Source organism: Balaenoptera borealis (assembly GCF_965194805.1).
Source record: "Balaenoptera borealis genome assembly, chromosome: 20".
Lineage (NCBI taxonomy): Eukaryota > Metazoa > Chordata > Mammalia > Artiodactyla > Balaenopteridae > Balaenoptera > Balaenoptera borealis.
The window spans coordinates 58,862,857-58,881,226 of record NC_138879.1 but is presented as its reverse complement, the minus strand read 5'-3'; the positions used below and the strand labels follow the sequence as shown (position 1 = coordinate 58,881,226).

Genomic DNA, 18,370 nt, shown 5'->3' with positions numbered 1-18,370 from the left:
TGGTCACACACCCCCGACCCGCTCCCACGTCAGTTCAGGTACGCTCAGAACGTGAACAGGCGCAGGGTTCTGGGTCCTCCTGTCCTTCCCGGGCCGCGGGGGCGAGGCGGGAGAGACAGGTCCGGCCCGGAGTGAAACCCTGTGTGTCTCTGCAGGTGGTGACCTTCGACGCGGGGGGTGTGAGCGGCCACAGCAACCACGCCGCTCTGTATGCTGCTGCCAGGTAGGGCGCTCTGGCTCTCCGGGCACTGGTCTCCCCGTCGCGGTCCGCCCTCGAGTCCTGGTGTTATGGTCTCGTCTCCCGAACAGCTGAGTTTCCCCACCCCGGATACGGCAAGTGGGGGAACAGATTTGATCTATCCCTCCGCTTTGGCCACAGAAAGCTTTAGGGCCAAATTTCAGCTCCTTGTAGCACACGCGCAGGACTAAGGACTGAGTTCTGTGGATCGGCGTCCCTCCTGGCTGCACCCTCTTTTCCCTCCTCTTACTCCAGCTTATTCTCTCCTGCTGTGTATTTTGTGCACAATTTCAGATTTTTCTGTGGAGGAGGAGGATGTGCACGTCATAGGAAACCTTACTTGTTCTTTGCAGCCTCTGCATTTCACTGGCACGCACCTGCATTTCACCAGTAGAAAACCCTGATCCTCACACATCTTGAGGACTGACTCGGGGTCATGCACACCTAGAGCGTGTGTCCTGACCTCTGCAGCCGTGCTCGCCCTGGGCCCGTGAGAAGCTTGCTGGACGTGGCCTGGGGAAGGAGGGGGCAGCCTGATGTGAAGGACTGATTTTATGACCCTCTTCTGAACGCGCCCAACGCCTTTCAGGGCTTGAAGTGCCGTTTCCAGGCGCGGCTCCAGGGCCCCTTCCTCCTCCACCTAGACGCTGCCTCCCAGCTCTTTCCCTGGAGATCATCCCCAGGGCTCTACCCAGAGCGCAGGACAAGCCGCCTCTGACCTCAGGGTTTTCTATTCCTCCGGCTCTGCGGGGGGGCGGGTGGCAGGCCTGTCAGTTTATCCGTTCCCTCCCAACTTCTCATCTTTAACCCCTGCACCCGAGAATCCCTTCCAGATAAGTACGTGTGTCTGTGTGTTGGTGGGGGGAGGGGACTCTGCCCCATCCCTCCATCCCTCAGCTTTCAAAACAGCAAGTTCATTGCTGGTGGACCCACCTCACCCCTCCTCTTAAGGCAGTGAGCACAGAAGGGCCTCTACTGTCAGAAGGGGTGGGGCAGGGTGTCAAATAGGAGAAAGGGGCATCAGAGAGGAAATACCAATTAACATTTTAAATATTCTCCACCACTCTCACATCTCAATTTCAAAAGAGAAAAACTTCAAAGAGTCCAGTGTCCTTACCTTCATATCTGTTGGGCAAAGCTTGGACCGGGGCACTTCATAAGCCACTGGCCACCTCCAGATCGGCTGACCTTGGGTAAGGGACCCACCCTGGTCCCTTCAGCTGTAGTCAAAGGTGTGGAATCCAGGGAATCTATATGGTGACTTATGCTCAAGAAACTGCCTAGAAACCGACAGTGGAGGGACCCCAGGGTGGGGCAGGCGTGGCTCTGAAGGCCCTGCCTGGTAACTGCAGAGCGATGCTCGCTCTCACCTGTCCTTTCCCTCCTCCAGGACCCTGCACGCAGAAGGGAAGTTACCTAAAGGTAAGGCCCGTCCCTCTTGTAAAAGGTCACCGTTACTATCCCTCTAGGATGAAAGTGGTAAACATACAGAGAGCTGCCCTCAGCCAAGCCGGGCAGGGCGGGGGTGGGGGGATGCAGGGCCACACTCTCCTGACTCAGCTCAGTGTGCCTGTCTCGGCGGGTCCCGGGGTCTTGAAATCAGGTTGTATCCACTGGGAAGTACCCTCCGAGTGTGAGGGAGGAGCGTGTAGTCGGGGCTCTCCGGAGAAACAGAACCAAACAGGACACACAGGTAGACAGATATGGTGCTATACGCACTTATATATATACATATAAAGTAAGGAATTGGCTCACACGATTACGGAGGCCGAGAAAGCTTGGGATCCGCCGTCGGCAAGCCGGAGGCCCAGGAGAGCTGGGGCGTCACTCAGCCTGAGAACAGGGGAGCCGATGGTGTAAATCTCAGTCTCGGGGCAGAAGACTGATGTCCAGCTCTGCAGTCAGACGGACAGGAACGGATTCTCCCTTCCTCCACCTTCTGTCCGGGCCCTCGATGGATTGGATGAGGCCCACCCACGCTGGGGAAGCCTTCTGCTTTACCAAGTCATCCAGTTCAACCGTGGAACACAGACACACCCAGAAGCAACGTTTAGCCGAGTATCTGAGCACGCAGGACCCAGTCGGGCTGACACAGGAAGCTAACCACCTCCGCAGGCCTTGCCCCTCACCCGCCTGGTTTCTCCCTGGCCAGGTCTGCTCCGCCTCTGGTGCCCTTTCAGGATGTCCACCCAAACCCACACCCATCCCCCAGTTAACTGGCCAGGCTGTGGGTGACGGATGGGTGCCGGACGGGTCTGAAGCTCTTCCCAGCTCACAGGAAGGCGTCTGACCCGCTTGGCCAGTTTCTGTGCGTCACCCCCTAACCTTCCGGAGCTGGCTTCTGTCACGACGTGCATCCTCACAGGAGAGCCCTGGGGATGCAATGATGGCCCTTCTGGCTGGTGGTGCCACGGGGGCTTCGGAACACAACTCTAATGTGTTTGATCCTTGTATCAACCCTGGGAAACAGGCCGGTCCCACACTCAGGACCAACACCATCATACAGATGGGGAAACTGAGGCTCACAGAGGTAAAAGGACTTCCCCAAGCCCGTCGGTTCTTTAGTGACGAGCAGGAACCAGGTCTCTGGCCTCCCAGGACAGAAATCCTATCTGCATCCCCTCTCCCTGGGCCTCCATCCCAGCCTCTAGCAGCTGACCCTTCCCTGCTGGGGGCGCAGAGCAGGTAGAGGGCGGCCGCCAGGGGTTCTGGGGCCCTTTCATCCTTCTTGTCTGTGAGAATGACGGGCAAAGAGCAGCTCTGGTGACACTGCCCTGCTCTGAGCCCGGAGGGAGGGTGGTACTCAGGAAGATCTGCCTGAGGCAGCAAGTCTCCCCTCTGCCCACCCCCCAGGGTGCTTGGTGCTCACGCTCCAGTCTGTGAACCTGCTGCGCAAGTACCTCTCACTGCTGGACCTGCCCTGCTCCCTGCTGCTTGCCCGCGACGCCCTCTTCGTGCTCAGCCGCCGAGAGGTGGCCCAGGCCCAGGTGAGGACCGCCCCGCTCACCCCTGTACTCCCCCCCAGGTCTGCGCCCCGTCCCTGGCTCCTCGAAGCCCCTCACCGAGGCCTTCCACAGCGGTTCTGTCCCCAGAGCTGGCCCGCAGCCAGACCCTGGGAGCCGTAGACCAGGGACTTGCACATTTTCTTCTGATTATGGAAATAATATGTGCTGGAAAAAAAGCAAATAACTACAGGCTCAGTGTAGAAAATCTGGAAATACATAAAAGAAGAAACCCCACTGCCTGCAAGCCCACCCCTCAAGGGTAGTCACTCTTGACAGTATATACGCCCTCCATAAAGAGTATTCATACACAGGCATTCAGAGCGGGGGACACAGCCTGCTTATTTGAAACCTACTTTAGCAACATCATGACCATTTTCTCCAGGGTTATTAGGTGTTCACATTGTAATGTCTGCCTGTGTTCCATGGCATGGGCGCACCATAAGATAGGTCACACACCCCTTACGGTTGGACATCTCGATTCACCAGTTTTTCCCTGTTACACGTGGACCAGCGCTCCCAGCTTGAGCCAAGAGGAACTCAGACCTGCCAGGAGCCTCTGTAAAGAGCCACTGGGGCTGACCACGGGTTGCCGGCTGAGGAGTCAGGCCCAGCGAGGCCCTCCTGGTGAAAACTCTTGGTGGTCGGTGGGGCAGGTGGTCTGAGAAGGCTGCTGAGGAGTTCTAGCCTTGACCCTTTCCATTTTTGCTATCCAAGTGGAAATGTTCAAAGGCTAGAACCCATGTTGAGCCATTAAATGAAATAGGTGTGTAAATGGCTATCATTTTCTGGGAAGCAACAGTAGTAAATATCAGAAGTCTTCTCAGAAGTTGTACTTATCTTTTGAAGTTCTTGATACATTAAGTAGACACAAACGGGTTGCAGAGCAATATATCAATAAATCTATACTTTCTCTGACCCACTAATTTTTATTTCCAGAATTTTATCCTAAAGAATTAAAATTGTGTCCAGAGACTGATGTACAAGAATGTTCACTAGTATAATTTATGAGGCCCAAAAAGGGAGCTAATATTTAGCAGGTAAATGATATGGTACTATATAATCAGAAAAATCATAGTTTTGAAACACATGTAGTGAAAATGTTCCAAAAGTAGGGAGGAAATAGAAACAATTTTGATATTTTGCAGTATTCCTTTGAAAATTTTGAACAAAAAGTAATAGGAAGAAAAGCTTGTAAAAAAACCCAAACTGGCCATAAATATATAATTACTGTAAGTGCCCATCTTATTGAGTGGGTGCTGCAGCCACTGAAAAATGAGGGAATCTACAAAATTGGCCACCTAGGCAGCAGGATGTGGGAAGCCCCTGTGACTCGGAATCTCTCACGAGTAGACAAGTGTGTTTGGACCACAGAGTTCCTACCTTCCCTCAACGTTTGTCTAAAATGAACATTTTATTCTCACTATGGTCTTCAAAATTGAAACACTATTCTGTGAGTTCACACATCCACTTTGTTTCTGAAAGTCATTTTTATTTAAAAATTTTAGTTGTATTTCCTGTTGAAACCATGCTGTGTAATATTCTGCCTGAATATGGCGACAGTTCTCTTTATCAACTTAAAGCTCGCAGTCATCACAGGGGTGTTTACATCTCTAAAGCCACGGATGTTCCGATAGCGAATATAAAATGAGTTTTTTACATAAAGGTTTGCAGTGATATTAGCTTAGATTAAAAGCATTAATTATGCTACTTAGAGAAAAACAGGAACCATTTATATAGGTTACATCTAGTTAAATCAGTTGTTATGATCTATTCTGTTTAAAAACTGAGCTACACTAGATCTGAATAACAGGATAACATTTTCCCCACTGTATGGCAAGGAGAGCCAGTACGTATGGGTACTATTCCTTTTCTTCTTCTTCTAAGAGTGACTGTAATTACCCAGCTTAGCTAATCCATAGGAGTCTCGGCACAAAACAGCCCTATATGAGTTATATATGCAGGGTAGTGGAGCCAAGGGATTAAGAATGTAGGCTCCACAATCAACCAGATGGCTCTGGGTTCAATCTCAGCTTTACTACCTCCTTGCTATTTGAGACGGATGAATCAGTTTCCTCATCTGTTAAAAAAAAAAAAAAAAGCAGTAATAATAGTCCTTCACCCACAAGGTTGTTAAATGTTAAACTGAGAAAGTTCTCGGCTGCATCAGCATCCTCTGCTGTTACCACATCGGGTTTCAGGAGACGGGAGGGGGAGGCCAATCCAGAGGGGTTCGAAGGGCATAGCAGAAGCCGGATCAGGCCATAGCTTGCAGTATGTGGGTGGGAGGAGGCCTGAAGGAGCGGAAGCAGAGCGGAAACGACGAACGGCCGGCGCCAGCACTCATGACCGTCCTCTGATTCTTCCAGAAAGCCATGTCCTGCCACCGCAGCCAGCTGCTCTGGTTCCGCCACCTCTACGTGCTCTTCTCCCGCTACATGAGAATCAACTCCCTGCACTTCCTCTGAGCCGGGCAGGGCTCTCAGACCCAAGGAACAGAGAGAAAAACGGCCGGGAGCCCGGGGTGTGTCTGGAGCGACTCATCTCCCGGAGCCAAGGAGATCCCAGCGTAAGGCTGCGTCCCGGGCCCGTCTCCTCCAAGCTGCTCGGCCTCTAAGCAAAGGGAGGCCCCGCAGGCCAATGGGCTGTCCAGACTTGAGCTTCTTCCTCTGGGGAACAAAGCCACAACCACCGGAACACACACCACCCGAGGTCAATAGCCACCCCGCGAGCTTCTCAAGCTCTTGTGTAAGACAATTTACATAACGGCACGATGTATGTCAGCCCCCTAACACAGACACGCAATTGTCATAAATGAATGTAAAGTGCCCTGAAATCCCTTCTTAAATGCACTGTATTTTTACCTTGTTTCCAAAGCGGGCTCATCAGACATAAACACACACAAAAGAATGGTCTATACTGAATTAGTTCAACCATAATTCCTTGGATTTATCTTTGTGGCCTACATATCAGATTTGAATCTAGGGAAGACATGTCCTTTTAACGGCATACCATCAAATATCTCACTATCAGTCTTTCGGGAGAAGCAGGAAATAGGAAGAGAGATCTGGAGCTTAACACTCAAGAACCTATGTCCTAAAATGGTGCTACAAACAGAAGGGCAGCAAGGGGTCTGGCTTGGAAGCTATTCCGAGTCCAGCTGGTGGTCCAGGAAGTGGCCCAAAGAGGGGAAGCTCCAATTCAGAAAGAGAGAAGACAAACGTGCCGTTACTGGGAACAGAATGGATAGGACAGCCCCAAAAATGGAAGAGACTGAGAAAACTATAGGAGATGCTATGCACAGACCAGGGCAACAAAACTGAAAATCGAAAGGAAATGGACGGCTTCCGAGTACATGCTGGACCACCGCCAGACCCTACCGTAATGTCACAGATAGGGTCCGAACACTTCAATCCCATAAAATGCAGGGTTGCATCACTGCAAGATGAATGACAACCAGTTTTTTTAATTTTCCAAGGACTCAGCATCAAGCTTGTGCACCCAAGACCTGAAGGAGGTCAGCGTTCCTGGGCAGGTGGCTGTCCTGCTTTCTTGGCCGATTCTAGGAGTGAGGGAGGGACGCCTGTGCAGCAAGATGCTCGGGACCACACGCATGGCAGCGGTGGGGAGCGGGAGAGGAGCCAGGCTCTGCGAGGGGCTGAGGCTGGCGTGGCGGCTGTCTCCGCCCACTGGAGAGCTGCGCACTGCTCCTTCTGTTGAGCCCTTGCAAAGTAAAAATCGCTCTCCTTAAACTGAGAGAGTCCCATCTGGGGGTCGCCTCCAAACCCCCTTCCACGCCCACCCACCCCCCAGTACAGCTTTGGCCACCCACATTTGAGAATAGGAACTAGGGAACAAGAACTGGATTATATCCAATGATGGGCACCTTATTAATGGGACTTTACATGACTACAATTGACTTAAAAAGTGAAAGGGAACAGACCCAATAACCACAGAAGAAATTAGAAAGGTAATTATAACAGATTTTTTAAAGATTCCTAGTCTAGATGGTTTTACAGCTATCTAAAAATAATTCCAATATTATTTAGAGCATAAAATAGAAAAGTACTCCAATTCACAGACAAGATAACAAAACATGAAATAGCACCAAAAAAAACCCTGACAATTTTATTTGTGAATATAGATGCAAAAATGTAAAAGAAAATATTAGCAAACTGAATCCAGCAGTGCATCAAAAGAATTACTACTCCATGACCAAGTAGGGTATTATTCCAGAATGCAAGAATGGTTCCACTTTGGGAAATCCATCAACATAATTCATTACATCAACAAATTAAGAAGAAAAACCATATTCTTCTATGCATAGGCACTGAAAGATAACAAAATTCAGTCACTATTCCTAATAACAACTTTCAAGAAAAATAGGAAAAAAGAATACAATGTAAATATAATAAACACTATTTACCGAAATCTAGCCCCTAGAACCAAGTGGACAAGGTAGAAAGGTAAGCTGCCATCATCATGATTATCAAGGTTGTTCTGAAGGGTGAAGCTGATGAAGTAGGACAGAACAACAAAATAACTGATAGAAGTATTGGAAGAGACAGCTATGTTTAGAAACCCAAGAGATGTCCATAAAATCTACTAAAATAAATGAGGGAATTTGGTAAGGCAGCTGGATAATAGGTATCTTTACAAAAATCAATAGACTGTCTTTAATTGGCAATAATGTGACAGAAATGAAAATGGGGGGAAAACTCCCATTCTCATCAACTTCAAGAACTATAAAATACCTAGGAATAAGCTCAACATAAAAGATATAAGATTTGTCTAAATGTTATAATCACTATTAAAATTCCAGCTATCTTTTTTGCAGAAACTGACAAATTGATCCTAAAACAATATGGAATTGCAAGACTCAGAAGCCAAAACAATCTTAAAAAAAGAACAAAGTTGTAAGACTCACATGTCCCAATTTTAAAAACTACTACAAAGACCTAAATGTAAGAGCTAAAACTATACAACTCTTAGAAGAAAACACAAATGTTAATCTTTGTGACCTTGGATTAGGCAACAGTTTCTTAAATATGATACCAACAGCACAAGCAACAAAAGAAAAAATAGAAACCTTTGTACATCAAAGGACACTATCACGAAAGTGAAATGGAGGCTTCCCTGGTGGCACAGTGGTTAAGAGTCCGTCTGCTAATGCAGGGGACACGGGTTCGAGCCCTGGTCCGGGAAGATCCCACGTGCCGCAGAGCAACTAAGCCCGTGCACCACAACTACTGAGCCAGGGCTCTAGAGAGCCTGCGAGCCACAACTACTGAGCCTGCGCGCCTAGAGCCTGTGCTCCACAACAAGAGAAGACACCGCAATGAGAAGCCTGCTCACAGCAACGAAGAGTCGCCTCTGCTCGCTGCAACTAGAGAAAGCCCACGCACAGCAATGAAGACCCAACGCAGCCAAAAATAAATAAATAAAATAAATAAATTTATTTTTTAAAAAAAGTGAAATGGGAAAAAGTATTGGCAAATCAAATATCTGATAAGGACCTAGTATCCAGAATATATAAACAACAACAAAAAGACAACCTAATTAAAAGATGGGCAAAAGACCTGAATATACATTTATCCAAGATTTTCAAATGGCCAACGAGCACAAGAACATCATTAGTGATTAGGAAAGGCCTATCAAAACCACAATGAGGGGACTTCCCTGTTGGTCCAGTGGTAGAGAATCCACCTTCTAATGCAGGGGACACGGGTTTGATCCCTGGTTGGGGAACTAAGATCCCACATGTGGCGGGGCAACTAAGCCCGCGTGCCGCAACTAGAGAAGAGAAAAGCCGCATGCCACAAATAGAAGCCCGTGCCACAACGAAAGATCCCGCGAGCCACAACTGAGACCCGGCACAGCCAAAAAAACAAAAACAAAACAAAACAAAAAAATTCAATGAGATACTACTTCACACCCAGTGGAAAGGCAGTGATTAAAACAAACTAACACAGACAATAACAAGTGTTGGTGAGCATATGGAGAAATTGGAACCCTCGAACATTACTGGTGGGAATGTAAAACGGTGCAGCTGCTGTGGAGAACAGTTTCGCTCTTCCTCAGTAACTGAAAGATTTACCATCAGACCCAGCAATTCCAATCCTAGGTATACACCCAAGAAAACTGAATACATGTCCGTACAAAAACTTGTGCGCGAGTGTTCATAGCAGCATTATTCATAACAGCCAAAAAGTGGAAACAACCTAAATGTCCATCAACTGATGAAAAGATAAATATGGCATTTTGTGTATTATTCAGCCATAAAAAGAAATGAAGTGTAGACACATGCTATAGCGAGGATGAACTTTGAAAAACATTACGCTAAGTAAGATAAGCTAGGCACAAAAGGCCACCTACTGTATGAATCCATTTATATAAAATGTCCACAACAGGCAAATCCACAGAGACAGAAAGTAGATTGGTGTTTTCCAGGGGTTGGGGGCGGGGAAAAGGAGTGACTGCTGAGGAGTTGTGGGGATTCTTTTGGGGATGTGCAGTGTTCTGTATTTGGCAGTGGTAAAGGCTGGACAACCTTGTGAATATATAAAAATCGCTGAATTCTACGCATTAAAAGGGTAAATTTTATGGTGCATGAATTATATCTCAATTTGAGAAACAATACTGCATTAAAATGTTCTAGCTTACTCTAAGGATACGCACATGATAAAGCTGGCATCGCTCTCTGAACCTGGTGACACTCACCTTACCTGCTAGCCTAGTAAATACTGCAGAGTACAAATCTTACTTGTACTTTAACCCAGTTTTAGTGCTTACTGCTTTTCTTTTTTTTTTTATGGGATTATTCCTCTAATATTTTTCTTTCTTTTATTTTTTTTTTTCATGCTTTATTTATTTATTTATGGGTGTGTTGGGTCTTCGTTTCTGTGCGAGGGCCTTCTCTAGTTGCGGCAAGCGGGGGCCACTCTTCATCGCGGTGCGCAGGCCTCTCACTATCGCGGCCTCTCTTTGTTGCGGAGCACAGGCTCCAGACACGCAGGCTCAGTAACTGTGGCTCACGGGCCTAGTTGCTCCGCGGCCTGTGGGATCTTCCCAGACCAGGGCTCGAACCCGTGTCCCCTGCATTGGCAGGCAGATTCTCAACCACTGCGCCACCAGGGAGGCCCCACTGCTTTTCTTTTAAATATAGTTTTTCAAAGTTAAAAAAAATTTAATGCAGGACATAAAACAAGACCTGAATAAATGGAGAACTGTACCACGTTCCCTGATAGAGAGATTTAATATAAAATCCTTACAAAGTTAATAAATAAACTGAATAGCACCAAATATATATAGTATATACAAGTTCCAATTTATAAATTTATATATTTACATGTTATATTCATCAATTCCCATTCTTACAAAGTTAACATATAAATTTAATGTAGTTGCAGTCAGAATCTCAATGGATTATCTCTGGACTTGGATAAAATTATTTTTGAAATATATTAGAAGAGATGTCCAAGAATAGCCAAAATATAAATATTAAAAAATAATGCAGATATGGGACCTGCCTTTCTATACATTAAAACTTATAAACCCATTGCAACCAAAACAGTATGATACAAGCAAAGGAGTACACAGATGTTGGACAGAAGAGAAAATCCAGAAACAGATCCAAATTATATGAGCGCTACTGTACAGTAAAGGGGGCATTTTAACTCGGTGGAGAAACATTTAATAAATTGTTTCAGGATGGTTGGTCAGGCATTTGTAAGAAAACAAAGACTCCACACTTTATACCAAGTACAAAAATACACTGTACATGAATTACAGATTTATACATAAAAATCAAAAAAATTAAAATATTGTTTAAGAAACTTGGGAGACTCTAAATGCATATATACCTTGGAATGGGGCAGCCCTTATGAAGCCAGGCTGGAAACTCATAAAAGGAGTAAAGGAAAAAAACAGCTATTTCACAAGTTTCTGAAATTAACAGGTATCACAGATGTGTTAATAGCCCAAATATATAAAGATGGATAAGAAAACATCCCAAAAGAAAAATGGATTAAGGATGGAAAATTCATGAAAGAGGAAATCTAAATGGCCATTAAACAGGAAAAACTATTCAACCTCAGTAGTGGCCAGGGCTACAAATTAAGGCAAAGATGAAAATCTATTTTTCACTGAAGGTGGTGATTGGATTAAAGTAGGAGTTTTCCAGGGAAGAAAAGGAAGAAGGCAGAGGACATGAATAGGTCTGCCCCCTCTCTCTCCCTCTCATTCTCTCTCTCTCTCCCTCTCACAAACACACACACACAAAATAAATGTGAAAAAAATCCCACTACTAACTAAAGGAACACAAATTATATGAAAATGCCATTTTCACTTATCTAATTTGCAAAGATGTCTATCAATAGTAACGCCCAGTGTTCTGTAGGTGAGGGAATGGACACATATATGCTGCTGGGGCAAACAGAAGATGGTGGAGTCTTCTGGAAATCAGTACGTCAGAAATCTTTAAAATGTACATATCCCTGGACTCCACGTGCACTTATCCTTGGGAAGTAGAAACTCGTACAAAGATGCACAGATAGTTGTTTGATGTGTAGCACTGATCAGAGAGAAAACAGAATCAAGCAGCTAGAGCAATGATCTCCCGACTTTTGAGTTTTCAGTAATGTATATATTCTAAGTGCACATTATAAAACATACAGAAAAAAAAACTTTAAAGGATAAATAGGAATTCTAACATTTTCTTCCCACCCATAATGGACCACCTTGAGCACTTCCTGGAGGGAGCACACCTTACGCTGGAGACCACCCGACCAGCCTATCGTGTAAAGTCAGTGAATCCTGAAAAAAGTGAGCCAGTCAAACTGTGTGGAGAGACAGACAGAACAGGACATTTATGCTTTTGGGCCCACAAGAGGTCGGGGAGCAGAAACATAGTTCTGGTTTGATCAGAGTGTTAAGGTCTTGGTCAAGTTTGAATCCTACAGGTACCCCTGCCAGGGGCTCCCATCCCTCGTGGACAGTATTACCAGGAAAATCTACATGAAGTGTAGTCAACTTCAGTAATTATAAGCTGGATAACACGTGGTCTGATCCAGTGCCCCTGGGGGGAAGGTCTTGAGGAGTTTGGGAGCAGTGAGGTCTTCAAGGGAAAGGATCCCAGTGATCTACAGGGTTCATCAGAGTCTATGAGCACGGAATTGCTGAGGGTCATTCCTCTACTGATCTAGGTCTACTCCGTATGGATGATCACGGTGGCAGCCTTGCTGCCTGAAAGGAAACCACCAGGAACAGCAGAAACGTGCTCTTCCAGAAGCCGTCTGCCAGCCTGGGCCCCGAGCAACGGCTGTGTCCTAGCGCCAAGGCTGCTCTCCCCGCCCGAGGGGAGCAATGGAGGGAGAGCTGGGGGTCCACAGACCGTCCCTGAGCACCTCCTCAGTCACAAAAGCAGCACTGGTCCGTGACCCAGGCCTTAAAGGGGTGAGGGTTGATTTCAGGAAAGAAAGAATCCTGGGAGAATCCCAGCGCTTGGATTTCCACCCACCACAGCTAGTTGAACTTGTCTTTTGGAAGTTCCTGCCACGTTTAGGACTGTTGCCTTCCTTTATGAATTCAGAAGGTGTACAACAAAGCTGTAACACAGATGCCCTCAGATTCCTCCACGGGGCATGTATGGGACTGTCACGTGACAGGCAGCTTCCTGGCCGCGACCAAAAGGAAAGCGACAGGTGCCAGGCTGCTACCGACAGCATCGAATGTTCCAAGGCACAGTCTTAGCCAGAGCTCCTTCTGGCCGGCATCACACTCTTGCCTTCTCTGAGCCCCAAGCATGTGGGAAAGTACCAACGTCTAAGATGACAGACAGCTCAGGAGGCTGAAGCCGGGAGTCTCCACCCGGGGGCCCGCCCGGTGACCTCACTGCCGAGAGATGCTTCCAGGAGGCTGGCTTAGAAAGTCACCAGAAGCTCAACAGGTAGCCGGATAAAATGTAACATACCAAAGACAACAGCGTTCCTCTCCACCAGCAATAACCAACTGCAAAGTGGAGAAGAGATCCCGTTCACAAGGACGACCAAAAACCATAAGACATCTGGGAATAAACCTAGCACAGAATGCGCCGTCTACACGGCTGCCACATGGAGAACAGCAGGAAGCTTGACAGAGGAGCAGAGAGGAACAAAACCAACTGGTGAGATATCGCACTTTCCCAGAGGATAAAACTAAGTATTGTAAAGAAGCCTGTCCCCGCCCCCCCCCAAATTAATTAATAAACTCAGCACGCTCTCAATCAATATATGGCACTCGATACACTAATTCTAAAATTCATCTGGTAGACAAAATAATCAAAAAAGAATAATGAGGAAGATTTATTCTATCAGGTTTTTTAAAGCACATCATTAAACTTTAGGGATTTAAAATGCTTTGGTATCTGTGGGACTATAGAAAAATAAATTTTAAAAAAAATGTAGTGTCCAGAAACAACCTCATCTAGAACGTGCATTTTAAATCAGTAAGGAATGGATGGATTACTCAGTGGAAGGGTCAGTGCAGTGGTTATCCATTTTGAGGGTGGGGAGCTGAACCCCAACCTCATACCACAGACAAAAATAAAAAATGAAAACCACTCAGAAAAAAAAAATCCAGACAGATTAAAAACAAAACCAAAAAAAGGCACCAAAAAACTATGAGAGCAGTAGAAGAAAATCTAAGTAGTTTATAAGCTCGATAGGAAGGTATTCCCAAACAAGATATAAATCACAAAAGCCAGGAAACAGAAAAGTCTGAATGCCATAAAGGAAAAAAAAAAAAAAAAAGACTGATAAATTTGAGTGCTTCAAAATCTAAAACCCTAATAAACAGAGAACAGTGAAAAACTGTAAAAGAATATTTGCAAAATTCATCACAGGATTTATATCCTGAACATATAAAGCACCAAAAATTAATTTTAAAAATAGTATCTGAAACACATTATTTACTAATATTTTTTAACACGTGGATGGAAAAGAAAATAGCCCCAAAGAAAAATGGGCAAAGGACGTGATCAAGGAACTTACAGGACAGGGAATAAAAATGGGTCCAAAAACATAAAAGATGCTCAAACTCAGGGTAATCAGGAAAATGGAAACATAAAGAAATGAAACTGTTTTGCCCAACAGATTGGTCACAATTAAAAAGACCGATAACATCAGATGTTGGTGAGGGCACTGCTATTTACAGGGTTCATGGACATTTTAGGGGCTGGTATACACTTTCTGAGGGAAACTGAGCATTTTTAATGTTTAAAATATGCATATCTTCAACCTAGCAATGCATCTTCTATAGCCTCAAATAATACACATGTACAAAGAGGCCTGTAAAAGGATGCTCACTGCCAACACTGATTGTAAAGCAGAAACTGGAAACCCTAATTTGCATTTAAAAAAAAAAGTTAAATAGACTAGACCCATACTCTGCAAATCTATGTAATAGCCAATAATGAGGATTTGTATGTTGACGTGAGATCAAGATGTTACCAAACAAAAATGCAAGTTGCAGAACAAAACGCACAGAATGCCATTTATGTTTTAAAAGAGACACAAAGGACTTCCCTGGTGGCGCAATGGTTAAGGATCTGCCTGCCCAAGAATATACAGTGGGGAAAAGACACCCTCTTCAATAAGTGGTGCTGGGAAAACCGGACAGCTACATGTAAAAGAATGAAATTAGAACACCCCCTAACACCATACACAAAAATAAACCCAAAATGGATTAAAGACCTAAATGTAAGGCCAGACACTATCAAATCTTAGAGGAAAACATAGGCAGAACACTCTATGACATAAATCACAGCAAGATCCTTTTTGACCCACCTCCTAGAGAAATGGAAATAAAAACAAAAATAAACAAATGGGACCTAATGAAACTTAAAAGCTTTTGCCCAGCGAAGGAAACCATAAACAAGGCGAAAAGACAACCCTCAGAATGGGAGAAAATATTTGCAAATGAAGCAACTGACAAAGGATTAATCTCCAAAATGTACAAGCAGCTCATGCAGCTCAATATCAAAAAAAACAAACAACCCAATCCAAAAATGGGCAGAAGACCTAAACAGACATTTCTCCAAAGAAGACATACAGATGGCCAAGAAGCACATGAAAAACTGCTCAATATCACTAATCATTAGAGAAATGCAAATCAAAACTACAATGAGGTATCACCTCACACCCGTCAGAATGGGCATTATCAGAAAATCTACAAACAACAAATGCTGGAGAGGGTGTGGAGAAAAGGGAACCCTCTTGCACTGTTGGTGGGAATGTAAATTGATACAGCCGCTATGGAGAACAGTATGGAGTTTCCTTAAAAAACTAAAAATAGAATTACCATATGATCCAGCAATCCCACTACTGGGCATATACCCAGAGAAAATCATAATTCAAAAAGACACATGCACCCCAATGTTCATTGCAGCACTATTTACAATGGGCAGGTCATGGAAGCAACCTAAATGCCCATCGACAGATGAATGGATAAAGAAGTTGTGGTACATATATACAATGGAATATTAGCCATAAAAAGGAACGAAACTGAGTCATTTGTAGAGACGTGGATGGATCTAGAGACTCATAGTGAAGTAAGTCAGAAAGAGAAAAGCAAATATCGTATATTAACGCATGTATGCGTTATGTATACCTAGAAAATTGGTACAGATAAACCGGCTTGCAGAAGTTGAGACACAGATGTAGAGAACAAACATATGGACACTAAGGGGGGAAAACCGCGGTGGGGTGGGGATGGTGGTGTGCTGAATTGGGCGATTGGGATTGACATGTATACACTGATGTGTATAAAATTGATGACTAATAAGAACCTGCAGTATAAACAAACAAACAAACAAAAAAACAACTAATACTAAACTTTCTTTGGGTTATTTGTATGGAAATATGTTAATATAAATGTTTCAGACATTACATGAAATTTCTAAAAATCTTATATGTTCTGGTATAATGTTATGTCATAATTCTAGTTATTACTTTAAAATGTATATCTCAGAAATAACTAAATTTCCTTGTCAATTGCATTATTATGAACTTTCATCAAATCTTTAACCGTGGTCATTTTTAAGTCTTTTGTCATTTACAGACAGTTCTGGGTGTACTCTGATGCTTTTGCAAATATGTTCCTATAAAAGGGTTTCATCTTCAAGGAATTCATGGAAAAGACTCTGACAAGTACAGGTTTCTGGTAACTGACTATACTGCTGAACTGAATGAATAAGCATTTTCAGAACTCTAATGGAAAACTGATGAATTCATAAAAGTGCTAACAAAAGATCAAGATGAAAAAAAAATTAATTACATGGGACTGAGTGAACTGATGAGGATGATTATAATTTTTGTGACTTTCTGTTTGAATTAAAAAAAAAAAAATTCCCACAAGGACTCAGAGGCAAAAAATATACAAATCAATTTTCACTGCAAAGTAAAGGAGCTGTTACAGTGGAGGATTACTGGACTGAATGTCAATATTATGACATAGTATGAGTGTGTTTCGTGTTTGGTAATTGCAATAATTGTTGCTTTTGTTGTGGTCATCCACTTACAATGCTTGGTGTCAGTTTATTTATGTCTTGTAAAACTAAAATACAGTGTGTGTGTGTGTGTGTGTGTGTGTAAAAAAAAGTCATGTACCACAATGTTCATTGCAGCACTATTTATAATAGCCAGGACATGGAAGCAACCTAACTGTCCATCAACAGATGAATGGATAAAGAAGATGTGGCACATATATACAATGGAATATTACTCAGCCATAAAAAGAAACGAAATTGAGTTATTTGTAGTGAGGTGGATGGACCTAGAGTCTGTCATACAGAGTGAAGTAAGTCAGAAAGAGAAAAACAAATACCATATGCTAACACATATATATGGAATCTAAAAAACAAAACAAAAAAATGGTCATGAAGAACCTAGGGGCAAGACGGGAATAAAGACACAGACCTACTAGAGAATGGACTTGAGGACACGGGGAGGGGAAAGGATAAGCTGAGACAAAGTGAGAGAGTGGCATGGACATATATACACTACCAAACGTAAAACAGATAGCTAATGGGAAGCAGCCACATAGCACAGGGAGATCAGCTCGGTGCTTTGTGACCACCTAGAGGGGTGGGATAGGGAGGGTGGGAGGGAGGGAGACACAAGAGGGAAGAGATATGGGGATATATGTATATGTATAACTGATTCACTTTGTTATAAAACAGAAACTAACACACCATCGTAAAGCAATTATACTCCAATAAAGATGTTAAAAAGAAAGAGAAAAGGCAGTCCACAAAAAAAAAAAAAAAAAAAAAAGAATCCACCTGCCAATGAAGGGGACACAGGTTCGAGCCCTGGTCCGGGAAGATCCCACATGCTGCGGAGCAACTAAGCCCGTGCGCCACAACTACTGAGCCCGCGCTCTAGAGCCCGCAAGCCACAACTACTGAGCCCAGGTGCCACAACTACTGAAGCCTGTGCGCCTAGAGCCCGTGCTCCACAACAGGAGAGGCCACTGCAGTGAGGCCCACGCACCGCAACGAAGAGTAGCCCCCGCTCGCTGCAACTAGAGAAAAGCCCGCGCGCAGCAACGAAGACTCAATGCAGCCAAAAGTAAACAAATAGATAAATTTTAAAAATAAAATAGTATTAAAGAGACACAAAACTCTGTGTTTTATATATCGTTGCAAGAGGGAAGGCAGGTCAGAGGGGACATTCACTACACCAGGATATACTCCTGTTTCACCCATACAACTTTTTACCAGCTTCTTCCAACCGGCTGTCAGCTGACATGGTGACCACACGGAAGCCCAGTCAGTGCGTCTGTATTTCCTCTCCTCGCCTCTTTTTCTGGTCTATTCTATGTCCCAGATCATTTCATGATTCACCTTCCTAAAGCAAAGAACAATTATTTATTAGGCGTTTGCCTTTATGTATATACCCAGCATTTGGTAATGGAAGAATGCTTTAGGAAAGCATCTTGTAATAAAAAGCACTGATTATAACAGGAAGTGACATGAGACACAGAGAGTGGGGACAGGGAACCAGTCAAAAGGCTTCCCAACGTCTGTAAGATAAAGACCCAGGACCGTCTGCAGCCGTCGGCTTCGACGTATTTTTCTGACCCACTGCTTCTT

The 18,370-nt window shown here is 44.5% G+C and overlaps 1 protein-coding gene across 3 annotated transcripts in view; it reads left to right on the top strand.

The window, feature by feature from the left end:
• Positions 1–17,552, top strand: part of PIGL (phosphatidylinositol glycan anchor biosynthesis class L) — a 61,948-nt gene extending 44,396 nt beyond the window's left edge. Inside the window, exons 4-7 of one of the 3 annotated variants that reach the window (XM_082374160.1) lie at positions 156–223; positions 1,629–1,660; positions 3,092–3,225; positions 8,078–17,552. In XM_082374160.1, coding sequence (XP_082230286.1) covers positions 156–223; positions 1,629–1,660; positions 3,092–3,225; positions 8,078–8,092 — 249 coding nt within the window. In that variant the 3' untranslated portion in view covers positions 8,093–17,552. Of the gene's footprint in view, positions 1–155; positions 224–1,628; positions 1,661–3,091; positions 3,226–5,609 lie in introns of all 3 variants that reach the window. The other 2 variants (XM_082374159.1, XM_082374163.1) reach the window with 2 other exon arrangements.
• Positions 17,553–18,370: the final 818 nt, after the last annotated feature.